The 17,032-nt window shown below is 34.1% G+C and overlaps 1 protein-coding gene across 8 annotated transcripts in view; it reads left to right on the top strand.

Annotated features, from left to right (window-relative positions):
* Positions 1-17,032, top strand: part of C8H12orf40 (chromosome 8 C12orf40 homolog) — a 134,678-nt gene that overhangs the window by 69,389 nt on the left and 48,257 nt on the right. For all 8 annotated transcript variants that reach the window (XR_007129529.1, XR_007129527.1, XR_007129528.1 and 5 more), the window contains exons 7-9: positions 5,215-5,744; positions 5,962-6,031; positions 7,096-7,156. Coding sequence is in view for 5 of the 8 variants with exons in the window: in XM_047742384.1 (XP_047598340.1) it covers positions 5,215-5,744; positions 5,962-6,031; positions 7,096-7,156 (661 nt within the window). In the remaining 3 variants the exon portion in view is untranslated. The remainder of the gene's footprint in view (positions 1-5,214; positions 5,745-5,961; positions 6,032-7,095; positions 7,157-17,032) is intronic.

The following is a 17,032-nucleotide window of genomic DNA, read 5'->3' as shown; positions in this document are numbered from 1 at the left end:
TGTGTTATGGTCAAGTAATGGTTTACATTTAATGTGATAATTGATATGGTTGGGTTTAAGTCTGTTCTCTTGTTTTCTAAAAAATTTTTTAAAAAGATACTTATTAGAGCAAGAGACAATGGGTGTGAGCATGGGGTCGGTGGTTGGGGGGGTGGGTGCAGGAAGAGGGAGAAGCAGATTCTCCACTGAGCAGGGAGCCTGATGCAGGACTCAGTCCCAGGACCCTGAGATCATGACCTGAGCTGAAGACAGACGCTTAACTGACTAAGCCAACTTGGTGCCCCTAAATCTGTTCTCTGGTTTTTATTTGTCCCATGTAACATTTCCTTTTCCTCTTTATCTGCCTTTATTTTGTTTGAGTGTTTTTTGTGTCTTAATTTACCTCTTTTGTTAGTTTATTATCTCTGTTTTGTTTTTCAGTGGTTGCTTTAGTTTATAGTATATATATATATATTTTTTTTAAGATTTTAGTTTATAGTGTATATATATATATATATTTTTTAAGATTTTATTTATTTATTTGACAGAGATCACAATTAGGCAGAGGCAGGCAGAGAGAGAGGAAGGGAAGCAGGCTCCCTGTGGGACTCGATCCCAGGACCCTGAGATCATGACCTGAGCCGAAGGCAGCGGCCTAACCCACTGAGCCACCCAGGCGCCCTATAGTATATATTTTAATTTATCACAGTCTATCTTCAAGTTATACAACTTTACGTTTTAGTATAATAACATAATAGTATGCTTTCGTTTTTCCATTCTGGCCTTTGTTTTATATTCATATATTTTATTTATATAAATGTTACAGATCCAGTAAAATATTATTGCTTTTTAAAAGAGTTATAAAAGACATTTTTTATATTCACAAATTTACCATTTTTGGTGGTCTTGACTTTGTGTAGATCTAGAATTTCATCTGGTGATGTTTTCTTCAATTCTGAAGACTTCAACATTTCTTCTAGTATGGGTCTACCAGTGATTAATTTTTTTCTCTTTTGTATACTTGTCTGTGATATACTCTTTTTGTTTTTTTTTTTTTTGTTTTTTTTTTTTTTTTTTTAAAGATTTTATTTATTTATTTGACAGAGAGAGATCACAAGTAGACAGAGAGGCAGGCAGAGAGAGAGAGGAGGAAGCAGGCAGGCTCCCTGCCGAGCAGAGAGCCCGATGCGTGTCTCGATCCCAGGACCCTGAGATCATGACCTGAGCCGAAGGCAGCGGCTCAACCCACTGAGCCACCCAGGCGCCCTGATATACTCTTTTTGAAAGATATCTTTTGACTTGCATTGTTTCTAACTAGAAATTTGCTGTCATTTTTATCTTAATATCTGTATATACAATATATAGTTTTTCTGTTTTTAAGATTTTTCTATCATGGATTCTCTGTCATGTACTTTCTACCATGGATTTTTATCCATTGATTAGAATGTTCATTTTCTTTGCCCTTCCTGTGTTTAGGCTGTGTTGAGCTTCTTAAATCTGTGGACTTACTGTTTTTATCAAATTTGGAAACAGATCAGCCATTAATTTTTAAAATATTTTTTTCTGATTTTTTTTTTTCCTCTTTGGGGACTCACATTAACTTAGTCCAATTGAAGTTGTGTCCCAGTTTACTGATGCTTTGTTTATATATTTTCAGTATTTTTTCTCTGTTTCACCTTATGTAGATTATATTGCTGTATCTCTAGAATCAGTAGTTGTATCTTCTTTGATGTCTTATCTACTCATAAGTCTGTTCAGTATACTTTTCATCTCTGTAAGCTTGATTTAACTTTTATTTATATCTCCCATGCATTTATTTTAACATGCTCAGTCTTTCCTCTATCTTCTTGAGTATAGGCACAATAACTTTTTTGATGTCTTTGTCTACAAATACTAGCATTTTGTCATTTCTTGGTCTGTTTCTAATTGATTTTTCTTCTCATTATGGGTTGTACTTTCTGCTTCTTTGTATTCCTGGTAATTTTATTTGGATTCTGTAAATTCTGAATTTCATGTTTTTGGTTGTCTGGAGATGTTTGTATCCCTATAAATTATCCTAAGCTTTATTCTGGATACAGTTTAGTTATTTGGAAATACTATGATCTTACTGAGGTTTGCTTTAAATTTTGTTAGGCAGGACCACATATGCCTTTAGCCTATACTTAATTTTGCCCTCTGCTGAGGCAATACCCTTCTGAATACTCTGTGATTCCTTTTGAATTATGAGGTTTTTCCACTCTGGTTGATGCAAACACAAAGTTTTCCCATCTGTATGTGAGTTCCTGGACTTAATCCATCTTATCCTGTTAGATACTTTATTCTCCTCCCCACCTCCAGCCTTGGGTATTATTTTTTCATATGCATGTGCTGATCAATACTTAGCTGAAGATTTGAGAACTCTCCCTAGATCTCCAGAATGCTCTCTCCTTGAAGCACTCTCCTAAGGATACTCTGCCCTGTGAACTCTCTCCTCTTTATTCTTTCTGAACCCCCAGCTCTATTTTCTCAACAAAGGGAATCTGTGAGCTCTGACTGGGATGTCCATTTATATTCTGTGGTTTGTATACCTTCTGTAGGCAGTAAGCTGGGAGCAGTCATGAGGTTCACCTCAATTGCTTTCTTTCTTTCTCAAGAATCATTATCCTTTTCTACTTGATGGTCCATATATGAAAACTTTTTTTTTTTAAGATTTTATTTATTTATTTGACAGAGATCACAAGAAGGCAGAGAGGCAGGGGGAGAGAGAGGAGGAAGCAGGCTCCCTGCAGAGCAGAGAGCCCGATGCAGGGCTCCATCCTAGGACCCTGGGATCATGACCTGAGCCGAAGGCAGAGGCTTTAACCCACTGAGCCACCCGGGCGCCCCCATATATGGAAACTTTTATCTCATATATTTTGTCCAGTTTTTTAAATGCACCAATCAGGAGGGTAAGTCTAGTTCCTCTTGCTTCATTTTAGCCAGTTGAAAGTTTGAAACTGGCAGTCAAACTGATATTTTTCAAGGCAAAAAGCAAGTCAGTTTTACTTTTGTATTTAGAACCTTTCAGTGTTTCTTATTGTTCTTTTAAAAAATGAAGCTCTATTCATATGACCAAGTAATTCCACTACTGGGTGTTCAAGAAAATTAAAACACTAATTCAAAAAGATGTGTGCACCCCTTTGTTTATTGCAGCATTATTTAAATGGCTTAATTATGGCAACAACCCAAGTGTCCATCCATAGTGGATAAAGGAGATAGATACACACACACACACACACACACACACACACACACACACAGTGGAATATTACTCAGCCATAAAAAATGAAAACTAATGAACAAAGAAAAAAGAGACAAAAAACCAGACACTTAAATTTAGAAAACAAACTGGTGATTACCAGAGGGGAAGTAGGTGGGGAGGGTCAGTAAAATAGGTAAAGGGGATTAAGAGCACACTTACCAAGTTAAGCACTGAGTAATGTATAGAATTATTGCATCATTATATTGTATACCTAAAATTAATGAAGCACTGTGTATTAATTATACTTGAATTAGAAATACTAAGTTCTGGGTAATTTGGGGCCATTTCCTTCACTGATTCTATTCAATCTTTTTTTTTTTTTTTTTTTTAAGATTTAATTTATTTGAGAGAATGATAAGAGAGCCCAAGCTGGGGGAGGGGTAGAGGGAGAAGTGGACTTCCCACTGAGCAGGGAGCCCAACTTGGGACTCCATCCCAGGACTCTGAGATCATTACCTGAACCAGAGGCAGACGCTTAACCTACTTGAGCCACCCAGACACCCCTGTTCTTTTCTTTTTGTTTCTCAAATATGTGGCATATTTTGCACTTGTGCTTATTACTCTGTCTCCTTGGAGTAGGTTTACTCCTTTCTTCACATGTTTAACCATTCTGGGACTTTTAGTTATTTATCACTTCCTTACTAGGGGCTTTTCCAACCACACCATCTGATATAGGACTTCTAACACAAGTTATTCCATCATATGATCTTGTAACATCTATAAAGGCACTGTAACTATCTTTTTTATTTATTTCTGTATTTCTTTTATCATTTGTACTTATTAATAGTTAATTATTATTTTCCTTAACTAGAATATAAGCTGTATTATCTCCCTACCACATAATAGGCATACATTAAATATCTGTTTAATATATATAGATAAGTCTGTCTTTACATTTTTTTAAAATTTAGAGTAATAAAAATTTCTCTGGTGTTAATGTATATTATTGCATGCTATATGTTATGCCTTTTGGTATAATATAATGCATTATATTGCCCAAAACCCCAGTGAGACCTATGTTGATTAATAGTGTAGGATTGTGATCTGTGAACATTTGTGGGTAAAACATCTCTCCTTAACAGCAAATTGAATTCTTTTATTTCTCGGTTCACAACACATGGCATAGTGTCTGGAACACAACAAGTATACCTGCTTGTTAGGTGTTTAAAAATAACTTAAAAAATAAAATTGGAACACAGTCAGAGTTTTAGTGGCCTATATTTCTTTTCTAAATTTCTTGGTACCTCCAATCTCTGGAACAATCCAACCCCAAGTGAATTTTTTGATCGTCAGTGACAACAAATTTTGAAATATCTTGATTTCTAATTATGTCCTTTGATACTTTGATTTGATACAAGTTGGACATAAAGTAGAATTATGATTTTTGCATTAGAAAGGAACTTAAAATTTATCTAGTCTAACCTTTTCATCTAATTTATATTTTGGCTTTATTTATATATGCATTTGTATCTACTTTTCTGCCTTGGGAACTTGAGAGTTGTTAGGTTGAGAAGACTCTATTATAATATTCTCATGACTATTTGATTTATGTTTAACAGGGTAATTTTACTCTGCACAGTCTTTAAATATCTTTGTCTGGTTAAATGAAGCAGAAGTATACATAGTAATTGTTTAGGTTATTCACTAGATCTTATTATAGATGATAAGACAAACTGGGTTTTTTTGTTAATATAACAGTAAATTGAACCTATGCTAATTTTCATTTTGAAATACTGAATTAAGTGTAGATTATTTTTATACTCACTAACGTACTAGAATAGTACATTAGACAAATTTTGACACAAAGCAAAATTGTTTATCTAAATTAAAAAAAATTAAAACATAGTGTAGGTAAGTATTAGCAGTTACTCAGTATGTTCTCTAAGAATTTAGTTGTTTTGAAATGAAAATGCTATATATTTTTCTTGCTAAATATGTTTTTACTTATCTCAAAGTCCAGACAATAGGAATTTCCTTACTGGAAGACCTGTTGTGGTTATGGATGAAGAATGTGGAAGCATGAATGAACGAAGACAGTCAGAATTCCTTACTGAAAAACAATCGGTACAACATATTTGGGGAGAAAATAGAAGAGAGGTTTCAAATTTTCTTGCCGATGTGAACCAGCCAACAGCCAGCCTTAAATCAGAGAATTGTAACTCTTTTATTCGTGAAAATGTCATCAATTTATTAAACATAGATCAACAGAGGATAAAGGAAACGTTTGACAAGTGTGGTGATGACAGTATGGGAGATATTTGTGCAATCACAAGTTATAATAAAAATGATTCAACTGATAGATACATTAGAAGTATTTTTTCAGATCCAGAGTTGACTGTTAGTAATTCTACTTTGAATAAAACAAGTTGTCCAGAAAAGTGTCAGCCATACAAGAGGTGTCAAGAAGAGTACCATAATAATGAAAGAAATACTCTTAGTGCATCTTTTGAAAACAATTGTTATGCACCCAGCTCTGAAAAAAAAGGTGAGTGTTATACATGGAAAACATAATCCATTGGGATTTTTTGTTTTCAGTGTGTGTGTGTGTGTGTGTGTAAATAGGAAGTTAAAAATAGAATGACATTCTTTTATAAGACCTTTTGGATCAGTAATGTTCTTCTATGTAGTTTGTAAGCTTCAAATTAAAAAACAAATAGTCTCTGTTAAGGTTTTGAATTCAATGCATACTTTTATTTTTAAAGGAAAATTTAAATGTGATTACCAAGAGAAGACACCACAGAAGGGAAGTCAGAAATATCCAGTGAATCATATGTAAGTTTTTAGGTAAATCTGGGGAATACAAATCAGGATCTGGGATAGTGCATGTTGAATGTTTGAATTGATGAAAAGTCAGTAGGCATATTGCTTTCTGGAATTGGATAGACTAGCCTCAGGGAAGGCTTCTCAGCTGTCAGAATCTTGGTAATATCAACTCATTTGAGAGGATGGTGCTCATATTTGCTATTGCAAAAATATCTGGAATCTTAGTATTAATTAGGTTTGAGAAAACTCACTTATGTGTACAAGAAACTTATATGCTCACCAGAATGTAGTTTATTAATTTACAGTAAGGCAGAGTTGAGTCACATAATATAGGAATGCTTACTTGCAGGGTAAGCATATTTTCTAACTTTTGGCTCAGCCTTTCTTGGGAAGGTTGATTGGTTAGTATAGAATCAGAACAAGAGAGTGATAGAATTCAACGGTAATGGCATAAGCATATTAACATTTTATGGGACTGTTATTTATAGGCAATTAAACAAAATTTCTGGTTTCAGAATAGCCCAAACTTTCTTGGTAATAATTGTCAGATTTAGTCAGATCTTGGTAACTAAAAATCATGAATATATTTTTATTTTGAAAATACTTTCTTATGGAAATATTTAAAATATCTATTTATAAAAAGAGCATATAGTTGCTATTTTTATGGGATTGATACAACAAATTATTTAAAATGTAGAGTCACACCTTATTTAATAAAATCAATAAATTAGCTGCTCTGTTGTCAAATCCCCAAATATTCAGAAACTTGTGAATGAAAAACAGCATGGTAGGCCTTGAATTTTAAAATGTACTTTATGAAAGTGATTTAGAACACAATTTCCAAGTCTGGCTGCAGGTCTACATCACTTGAGGGGGGTGACTTTTTAAAAAAATGCCACATTTGATCCACACGTAATAAATAAGCTCTTTAGGATGAAGCTTATGAATTGTTTTTCAAAAAAACTTCTCTTATAATTCTGACCTGAAGCCAACTTTGGAAACCATAATTTAGAGTAATAATTTTCAATAGGAAATAAGGCACACTTTAAAAGCGTCTAATTTATGATCCTTAGGGGTAATATGTCTTCGGAAGAATTGTGTTCTAAGCAGTCATGGGACTTTGGATTTGGTGAGGTAAAGTACATCTTCCATTATCTTTCCAGTTAAGTCAATTGTTATGTCATATTTTATTATTGGCAGTTTACTTTGTTTTAAAGTTAGTTTTTATCAAAAAATTTCCTCTGAGATTAATACTTTTTTTTTTATTCTGGGGAAATTCTAGCTTGGATTTAGAAATAAAATTAATACCTTTGCGAACCTGTAATATGCTTTAAGACAAACCAATCCAGATTTTTAAAATTTTTTAAATTTTTTTATTAACATATAATGTATTATTAGCCCCAGGGGTACAGGTTTGTGAATCACCAGGTTTATACACTTCACAGTACTCACCACAGCACATACCTTCCCTAATGTCCATAACCCCACCACTCTCTCCTTACCCCCCTCCCCCTGGCAACTCTGTTTGTTTTGTGAGTCAATCGAGATATTTTAAAAATTCTTTTTGTAAGTCCTATAAAATTTCTTCCAAGATGAAAGCATTTAGGTTTCAGTGTGCTATGGTCAACATTGTTATATGTTTAAGAATACTGAAAGAGCTATAAACATTGGTTATGTAAGTTATAACTGCTGCTCATAATAAGGGTGCATGATTGTTACAACAGTCCAGGTTTTGTGCCAAGAGCTTTATGTACTTCATTCCTAACCTATAAGAGCCTGATTCTGAAAGATCTTCAGTGCAAAAGAGACTCTAATTTACAGAGATGAAATGACTTGTTCAAGCTAACATACTCAAAGATTCAGACTCAATATTTTTTTAAATTTTATTATTTTATAATTTATTTTAGAGCGAGAGAGAGCAGAGGGAGGTACAGAGGTAGAGGGATAAGCAGACTCCCCACTGAGCAGGAAGCCCAATGCAGGGCTTGAGCCCAAGATTCTGAGCAGAAATCAAGAGTCTGATGCTCAACGGACTGAGCCACCCAGGCGCTGCTTCAGAGTCTTATTTGATACTATATTTTCTCTTACACTGTTTTCTATTTTTGTCTTCAATAAATATGCATTGACAGCATATTATGAATGCATTTAATATAATTTATTAAGTGTCTTTTATATGATAGGTAGACACTGTGGCCACAGTGGTAAAATAACAAAAGTTTTTGTTCTTCTGATACTTAGATTCTATTATGCACGAGATGATGAAAGGTACAGAGATAAAAGGACATGGAACCTATCTTTCAGAAGTTATAGTCTAGTAGCTATACTGAAACAAAAAACCTAGTGCATTTAGATACAGTTGCTCCAATTGGGGTTTTTACAAAAGGCAGTTAAAACTTAGTAGACACTTCTAAGTTTTTTTTTTAGGAGTTTATGGTTTCCGTTCTTAGATTTGGGTCTTTAATCCATTTTGAATTCATTTTTATGTATGGTAGAAAAATGGTCTGTTTTTATTTTTTTGCATGTAGCGGTCCAGTTTTCCAAATATCATTTTTTGGAAAGACTCTTCCCCGTTCTATATTCTTACCTGCTTTGTTGTATGTTAATTGACATATAGATGTGGGTTTATTTCTGTGGCTCTCTATCCTGTTCCATTGATCTATGTGTCTGGTTTTGTGCCAGCACCATAGTGTTTTGATTACGGTAGCTTTGTAGTCTATCTGGAAATCTGGGATTGTGATACCTTCAGTTTTGTTCTTCTCAGCCTTAGCAACATGTTTATGGCTGTGTTTCCTCAGGCAAGGGAAACAAAAGTGAAAATGAACTAAAATACACCAAAATAAAAGGCTTTTGCACAGCAAAGGAAACCACCAACAAAATAAAAGGGCAACCTACTTAGCAGGAGAAAATATTTACAAATTATATATATCCAGTAAGAAGTGAATGCCCCAAATGTATAAAGAACTGATACAACTCAGCCTCAAGCAAGCAAATAATCTGATTAAAAAATGAGCAGAAGACCCGGATGGACATTTTTCCAATGAAGACAAACAGATGAAAAAAAAAAACCCACATGAAAACAAACACATAAAAAAAATCCTCAAGGTCACTAATCATCAGGGAAATGCAAATCAGAACCACAATGAGATACTACTTCATACCAGTCAGGATGGCCAGTATATAAAAGACAAGAAGTAACAAGTATTGAGGAGGATGTGGAGGATTAATTTCAATTTTTTATATTGGAAATACATTCTCTATCTTTTCTTGAACAATATTTGCAAAACTTCTGGTTATCTGCCCTTGATTCCTCAACTGCAGAAATTTAAAAGTTGCCTATGAGAGTTCCTGCCCTTCAGTTTTAGCTATTGAAAGATTAACTTGAATTACAAACTTATATTCTTTGATTTACTCAGTACTTGGGATTCTTCTGGTGCCCAAGGTCGACTTTTTACTGCTTTGTAGAGAATGTAGTTTCATAAAATACAAATCAAATTCATCCAAATAGTCATTTAGCTGTCTGTTTGGTTTACTCACACATTCTGTCATGTGCTCTGAGCAAAATACAGCCAAAATTGAAAAGGCTGCTGTTTATAATTAAGGATAGGGGGCTCTAAATGACTCCTTTTTGGTATGCTTGTGAAAAGGTCAGGCACCAGCATGTTGGTAGGAATAAAAGTTGGTGCAACCACTATGGAAATCAGTATTGAACTTAATAAAGTAAAAATAGAAATATCGTACAATCCAATAATTCCATTACTGGGTATTTACCCCCCAAAAACAGAAATATGGGGCACCTGGGTGGCTCAGTCAGTTAAGCAGCTGTCTTCGGCTCAGGTCATGATCCTGGGGTCCTGGGATCGAGCCCCACATAGGGTTCCCTGTTCAGTGGGGAGCCTGCTTCTCCCTCTGCCTATGCCCCTATTCATGTTCTCTTTCTCATTCATTCTATCAAATAAATAAAATCTAAAAACAAAATTTCTTAAAAACAGAAATACTAATTTGAAAAGGTATATGCATCCCAGTCTTTACTGCAACATTATATGCAGTGGCCAAGATATGGAAGGAACCCAAATGCTCAGTTGATGAATGAATAAGAAATTGTGGTATGTGTATGTATATGTGTGTGAGTATGCACGCACACACACACACACACAAACAGTAGAGTGTTACTCAGCCATAAAAAAGAATGAGATCTTGCCATTTGTGACAATATGGATGCACCTAGAGAGTATTGTGGCAAATAAAATAAATCAGAGAAAAACAAATACCATATGATTTCACTTATATGTGGAATGTAAAAAATAAAATGAATGAACAAACAATAAACCAAGACAGAGAACAAACTAAATACAGAGAACAATACAGAGAACAGTTAAATACAGAGAACAAACTGGTGGTTGCCAGAGGGAAGGTTGGTGGGGGATGGGCAAAATAGGTGAAGAGGATTATAAATAAATAAGATATAAAATAAGTCATGGAAATGGAAAGTATAGCTTAGGAACTATTGCCAGTAATATTGTAATAATGTATGATAACAGATGGTAACTGTAGTTATAGTGAGCATTGAGTAATGTGTAGAATGATTAAATCAGTATGTTGTATACCCAAAGCTAATATAAACTTTTATCTCAATTCAATAATAAATAATAAAAGACAGTTTTAAGTTTCATGGGCACTCAGGAAGATATAGAGGAGAAAACTTGATCTGGTTGTCAGTAAGTTAACCAAATGGGCAAACTGCCATCATCCTTTGAAGAAAGAGCAATATAGATATAAACTAAGAGGTGAAGGAATATAGCTTCTTTTAGAAACTGTAAGTAATTTGTTTCATTCTACTTACTGTTATTGCTACTACTGTTGCATAAATTATAAGGGGTTGAGGGACGGCAAGAAATAATTCTGGACGTTATAAAGGACCAGGTCATAAAAGATCTTGTATGACCTATAATAGTTTAATTTCCTATCATCAGAGCCACTAAAAAAATTTTAGCAGAGGAATATGATAACATCAGGGTATTAAAAAGTTGAGGAGTGGCATTGAGGATGGAAACAGGGAAGAGCTATCACAAAGATTTAGAAGTTCTAGATTTGAAAGAACTTGATGATTAGTTAAGTGAGAAGGAAAAAATTAAAGACCTGTATTTATGATTTAGGTAAATGAGTAGTTGATGGGATGATGCCCTTCACCAAGATTGAAAATATGAGAGATGGTTGCAGAAAAGGCTAACTCTCCACCAAATTTTATGTACTCTCTTTTATAGAATAGAGCTGTTATTTTGAAAGGAACACTTTTCCAAATCATCCATTCATCTAAATTTGGCCATATGGCTCAATAATAGAACGTTATCAGATGTGATGTGCATTGTTTCCACGTACCACAAAAAAGTGGAGATTCCTTCTCTGTGGTATCCTTCTTGTGAGGGCTAGATGGTAGTGAAGCCCTAAGGAATGTTTGCATCCATAAGATAGGAGGGACTGAATCTAAATCACTAGATGGAAGAAGATTACCTACTGACTAGGGAAACTCATTTTAGATTATTTACCTGAGAAAGAAATGATTGTTTAAGCATTATACATTTTGTGATTTATTTTTGTTACCTAGCATTTCTCGAATTCAGAATGAGAGCTTTCTAAGAGAATATCAGTTAAGTTTTGACATGTTGAGGTTAATTGAAGTCTTCTGAAAAATCTGTGATATATGAAGATGTGTCATAGTCATTTATATAGAGAGAGCCTGAAGTCAGAAGAGGCTTTTAGTATTCAGTAAATAGATGGTAATTGAGTACATTTGTGTCTACATAGGTGATTTCCAGGATAAAACGTATAGGCTAAGAGCAAAGAGTCCTGAGAAGCCACAACATTTAAAGTTGGAGGACACTCAGTAGAAGAGAAGCCAGAAAAAGAGACAGAATGACTTGTTAGACAGATTTGATGAATTCTACTAGAAGAATGGTACAAAAGAAAAATAGATTTTCAAGGAGGGGAATATGGTCAGTAATATCAGATGCTGTCCTATTACTCCTAGAACTTCTATATATAATATAATATAGATACAATAATAATAATAATAATAATAATAATAATATAGATATATTCTCTCAAAGAAGGAATTGTCAGCAGGTTAGAAAACTGAAAAAACAAACTCTGAGTACATTTATGGCAGCTTGAATGTGGCTAGAGCAAATCAGAGAAGAAAATAAGCCCATTGGTGGAGCATGAAGGGAATCTGATGCTATGAGAATTTCTTCGCGTAGACCAGGCATAGGGTTTTTAATTTGTGCTATAGTGGAACGCTGGCTAAAATCCTAAATTCTGCAAGAGCTACGAAGGCGGAAGTCAGAACTGGAAAGAAAGAAGAGGTACGAGCAGAAGAAAAGTAGGGTTTGCCTGCCCACTGGCCGGGTAAAATCAGAACAGGTAGTTCCTACTGAGGCAGAATTAATGAAGAAACAGAAGCACACAGAGAAAACAAACAAAAATCCATCTCTGATGGCAGATAGTGGAGAATGGAAAGTGTAGGGGTGGTCCAAGATCTTTTTATTGGATGTGGAAGGGAATATGAAAGAATAGGTCTTGGAGGAGTATAATAATTATTTTTATTAAGATTTAATTATATATAACAATTTATTGCTTTCAGGTGTACAACAGAATGATTGATATATGTATAAACTGTGAAATAATCACCAGAATAGGTCTAGTTAACATCCATTACCATACAATAGTTAAAAATGTGTTTTTCTTGTGATGAGAAATTTTAAGATCTACTCTCTTAGGAAGTTTCAAATATATAATAGTGATTTACTAATTTTAGTCACCATGCTGTACATTACATCCTAGGAGTTATAACTAGAAGTTTGTATTTTTTGACAACCTTCATCCCTTGTGCCTATACTCCACCTCTAGAAAACCACCTATCTGTTCTCTGAATCTATGAGTTTGTATTTAATTTTAATTTTTTTAGGTTACACATGTAAGTGAGATCATATGGTATTTGTTTTTCTTTGTCTAACTTAATTTCATGTAGCATAATGCCCTCAAGTTCCATTCATGTTGCTGCAAATGGCAGGGTTTCCTTCTTTAATATAGCTGAATAATATTCCATTGCATGTGTATACCACATCTTCTTTATATATTTTCCCATCTAAGGACACTTAGTTCATTTCCATGTCTTAGCTATAGTAAATAATGGCAATGAACAAGGGAGTGAGAATAATCACTTTTGAGTTACTGTCTTCATTTCCTTTGGAAAAATTACTGGAAGTGGATTCTTTGGATCATATGGTAGTTCTGTTTTTAATTTTTGAGGATGCTCTACACTGTTTTCTTTTTTCTTTTTTTTTTTAATTTATTTGACAGACAGAAATCACAAGTAGGCAGAGAGGCAGGCAGAGAGAGAGGAGGAAGCAGTCTCCCCGCTGAGCAGAGAGTCCGATGCGGGGCTCGATCCCAGGACCCTGGGATCATGACCCGAGCCGAAGGCAGAGGCTTAACCCACTGAGCCACCCAGGTGCCCCTCTACACTGTTTTCTATAATGGCTGACCAATTTGCATTCCCACCAGCAATACACAAGGGTTTCCTTTTCTCCACATCCTTGCCAATACTTGTTACTTCTTGTCTTTATGGTATTAGCCATTTGAACAAGTGTGGGGTGCTGTCTCATTGGGGTTTTATTGAGTTGCATTTTCTTGATGATTCATGATATTGAGCACCTTTTCATTTATCTGTTGACCATCTGTATGTCTTCTTTGGGTAAAAGTCTGTTTAGTTCCTCTGCCAACTGTTTAATTGTTGGTATTTTGCTTTGAATTATAGGAATTCTTTACATATTTTGGATTTTAAAACCATTATCAGATAAATGGTTTACAAATATTTATTCCCATTCTGTAGTTGCCTTTTCATTGTGTTGATTGTTTCCTTTGCTGTGCAGAGGTTTTTTAGTTTAATGTAGTCTCACTAGTTTAGTTTTACTTCAGTTGCATTTGTTTTTGGTGTCAAATCCACAAAATCATTCTGAAAGATCAATGTCAAGGTGCTTTACCCCTTGTGTTTTCTTCTAGCAGCTTTATGGTTTCGGGTCTTATGTTCAAGTCTTTATTCCATTTTAAGTTAATTTTTGTGTATGTGTAAGATAGCGGCCCACTTTCATTATTTTGCATATAGCTAACCAGTTTTCCTAGCACCATTTATTGAAGAGACTATCCTTTCTTACTGTACAGTTTTGGCTCCTTTGTTGTAAATTAATTGGCCATTATGTGTGTATTTTCTTCTTTGCTTTCTATTATGTTTCATTGGTCTTTGCCTGCTTTTATGTTAGTACCATACTGTTTTGATTACTGTAGCTTTTTTTTTTTTTAAGATTTTTTATTTGAGAGAGAGAGCAAGGACAAACAGTGGGGAGAGGTAGAGGGAGAAGCAGACTCTCCTGCTGAGCAGGAAACTTAGTGAGAGGCTCGATCCTAGGACCCTGAGATCATGACCTGACCCGAAGGCAGATGCTTAACCTGCTGAGCCAGCCAGGCACCCCAGATTATTGTAGCTTTCTAACGTTGTTTGAAATTAAGGATTGTGAAGCTTCTCACTTTGTTCTTTTTCAAGATTGCCTTGGCTATTCAGGGTCTTTTATGGTTCCGTACAAGCTTTAGGATTACTTGTTCTTATTTCTGTGAAAAATATCATTGGAATTTTGATATGGGTTGTCTTGGAACTGCTCTGGGTAGTGTGGACATTTTAACAGATAAATTCTTCCAATTTATGAGCACAGATTATCTTTCCAGTTATTTGTGTCTTCAGTGTCTTTCAGTTTTCTGTTTACAGATCTTTTACCTCTTTGGTTAGATTTATTCCTAGGTATTTTATCCTTTTTGATGCAATTATAAATGGGATTGTTTCCTTAATTTCTCTGATAGCTCATTATTAGTGTATAGAAATGCAGCTGATTTTGTGTATTAATTATGTAACCTGCAACTTTACTGAATTTATTTATTATATCTAACAGTTTTTTGGTGGAATGTTTAGGGTGTTCTATATATAGTAACATGATATCTGCAAATGAAGGTAATTTTAATTGTTCCTTTCTTTTTTGGAAGCCTTTTTTTTCCCCTCTTCCCTTGCCTGATTACTCTAACTAGGACTTCTAGTATCATGTTGAATGAAAGTGGCCAGAGTTGACATCCTTGTGTTATTCCTGATCTTAGAGGAAAAACTTTGAGCATTTTACTCTTAATAGTGTGATGTTAGCTATAGGCTGAACATATGTGTCTTTTATTCTGTCAAGGTATATTCCCTCTATCTCTTTTGTTGCAAGTTTTAATCATGAATGGATGTTGAATTTTGTCAAATGCTTTTCTGCATTTTTTGAGATGATTATATGATTCTTATCCTTTTAAAGGATTGTAAAGACAGTGTTGAACTGTCTTTACAATCCTAGAATAAATCCCACTTAATCATGGTGTATAATCCTTTTAATGTATTGTTAAATATGATTTGCTAGTATTTTCAAAATTTTTGAATCTATGTTCATTAAGGATATTATCCTATAATTTCTTTTTTTTTTTTTAAGATTATTTATTTATTTATTTATTTATTTGACAGAGAGGAATCACAAGTAAGCAGAGAGGCAGGCAGAGAGAGAGGAGGAAGCAGGCTCCCCGCTGAGCAGAAAGCCCGATGTGGGGCTCGAACCCAGGACCTGGGATCATGACCTGAGCCGAAGGCAGCGGCTTAACCCACTGAGCCACCCAGGCGCCCCTATAATTTCTTTTTTTATAGTGTCCTTTTCTGGTTTTTGTATCAAGATAATGCTGTCTTCATAAAATGAGTTTGGAAGTGTTCCTTTCTCTATTTTTTGGAAGAGTTTTAGAGAAGGATTGATGGTAATTCTTTTTAAAATGTTTGGTAGTTTGATAGAATTCACCAGGAAGCCATTAGTTCTGGACTTTTGCTTATGGGGAAGTTTTTGATTACTAATTCAATCTCTTTACTAGTAATTGGTATATTCATATTTTCAGTTTCTTAATGAATCAGTCTTGGTAGTTTGATTTACTGATTTCTTCTAGGTCATTCAGTTTGTTGGTTTATCATTGTTCTTAGTAGTTTCTTATGATCTGTTTTTCTGTTATCAGTTATAAGATCTCTTTGATTTCTGATTTTGAATTCTCTTTTTACCCTTTAGAGTATAGCTAATAGTTTGTAAATTTTTTTTTATCTTTTCAGACTACCAGCTCTTAGTTTCATTAATCTTTTCTATTATCTTTTTAGTTTCTGTCTTGTTTATTTCCACTCTGATCTTTGTTATTTACTTTCTTCTAACTGTAGGTTCAGTTCATTAGTTTCTTGAGGTACAAAGTTAGGTTGTTTGAGATCTTTCTTGTTTCTTAATATATGTGCTTATTACTACGAACTTCCCATTTAGAACTGTTTTTGCTGCATTCCAGAGTTTTGATAGTTTGTATTTCCATTTTTTATTTGTGTCAAGATACTTAAAATATTTTTTGATCATTTTTTTTCAGCCATTGGTTGTTTAAGAACATGTATAATTTTCATATGCTAATCAATTTTCCAGTTTTCCTCATAATTTTTATTTTCATATCATTATGGTTTGAAAACATGGCTTATGTGATTTTAGTCTTCTTAAATTTATTGACTTGTTTTTTGGCCTAAAATATAATATATCATGGAAAATATTCAATATGTGCTTGAAAAGAGTGTATATGCTATTGCTTTTGAATGAAATGTTCTGTATATATCTGTTTAGTACATCTGGTTTAAAGTGTTATTGAAGGCCAATGTTTCCTTATTGATTTTCTGTCTGGAGGATTTATCCACTGATGAAAGTGGGGGGTATTCAAGTTCCCAACTGTTATCATATTGCTGTTTCTCTCTTTAGGTCTGTTCATCTTTGCTTTATATATTTAGATACTCCTATGTTGGGCTCTTATATATTTTCAAATGTTGCATCTTCTTGGATTCATCTCTATTTCATTAGATAATGACTTTATTTAATTACAGTC

Source organism: Lutra lutra, chromosome 8 (genome assembly GCF_902655055.1).
Source record: "Lutra lutra chromosome 8, mLutLut1.2, whole genome shotgun sequence".
Classification (NCBI taxonomy): Eukaryota; Metazoa; Chordata; class Mammalia; order Carnivora; family Mustelidae; genus Lutra; species Lutra lutra.
Note: the sequence above shows the minus strand (reverse complement) of the source record. Positions and strands in the feature narration are given on the sequence as shown.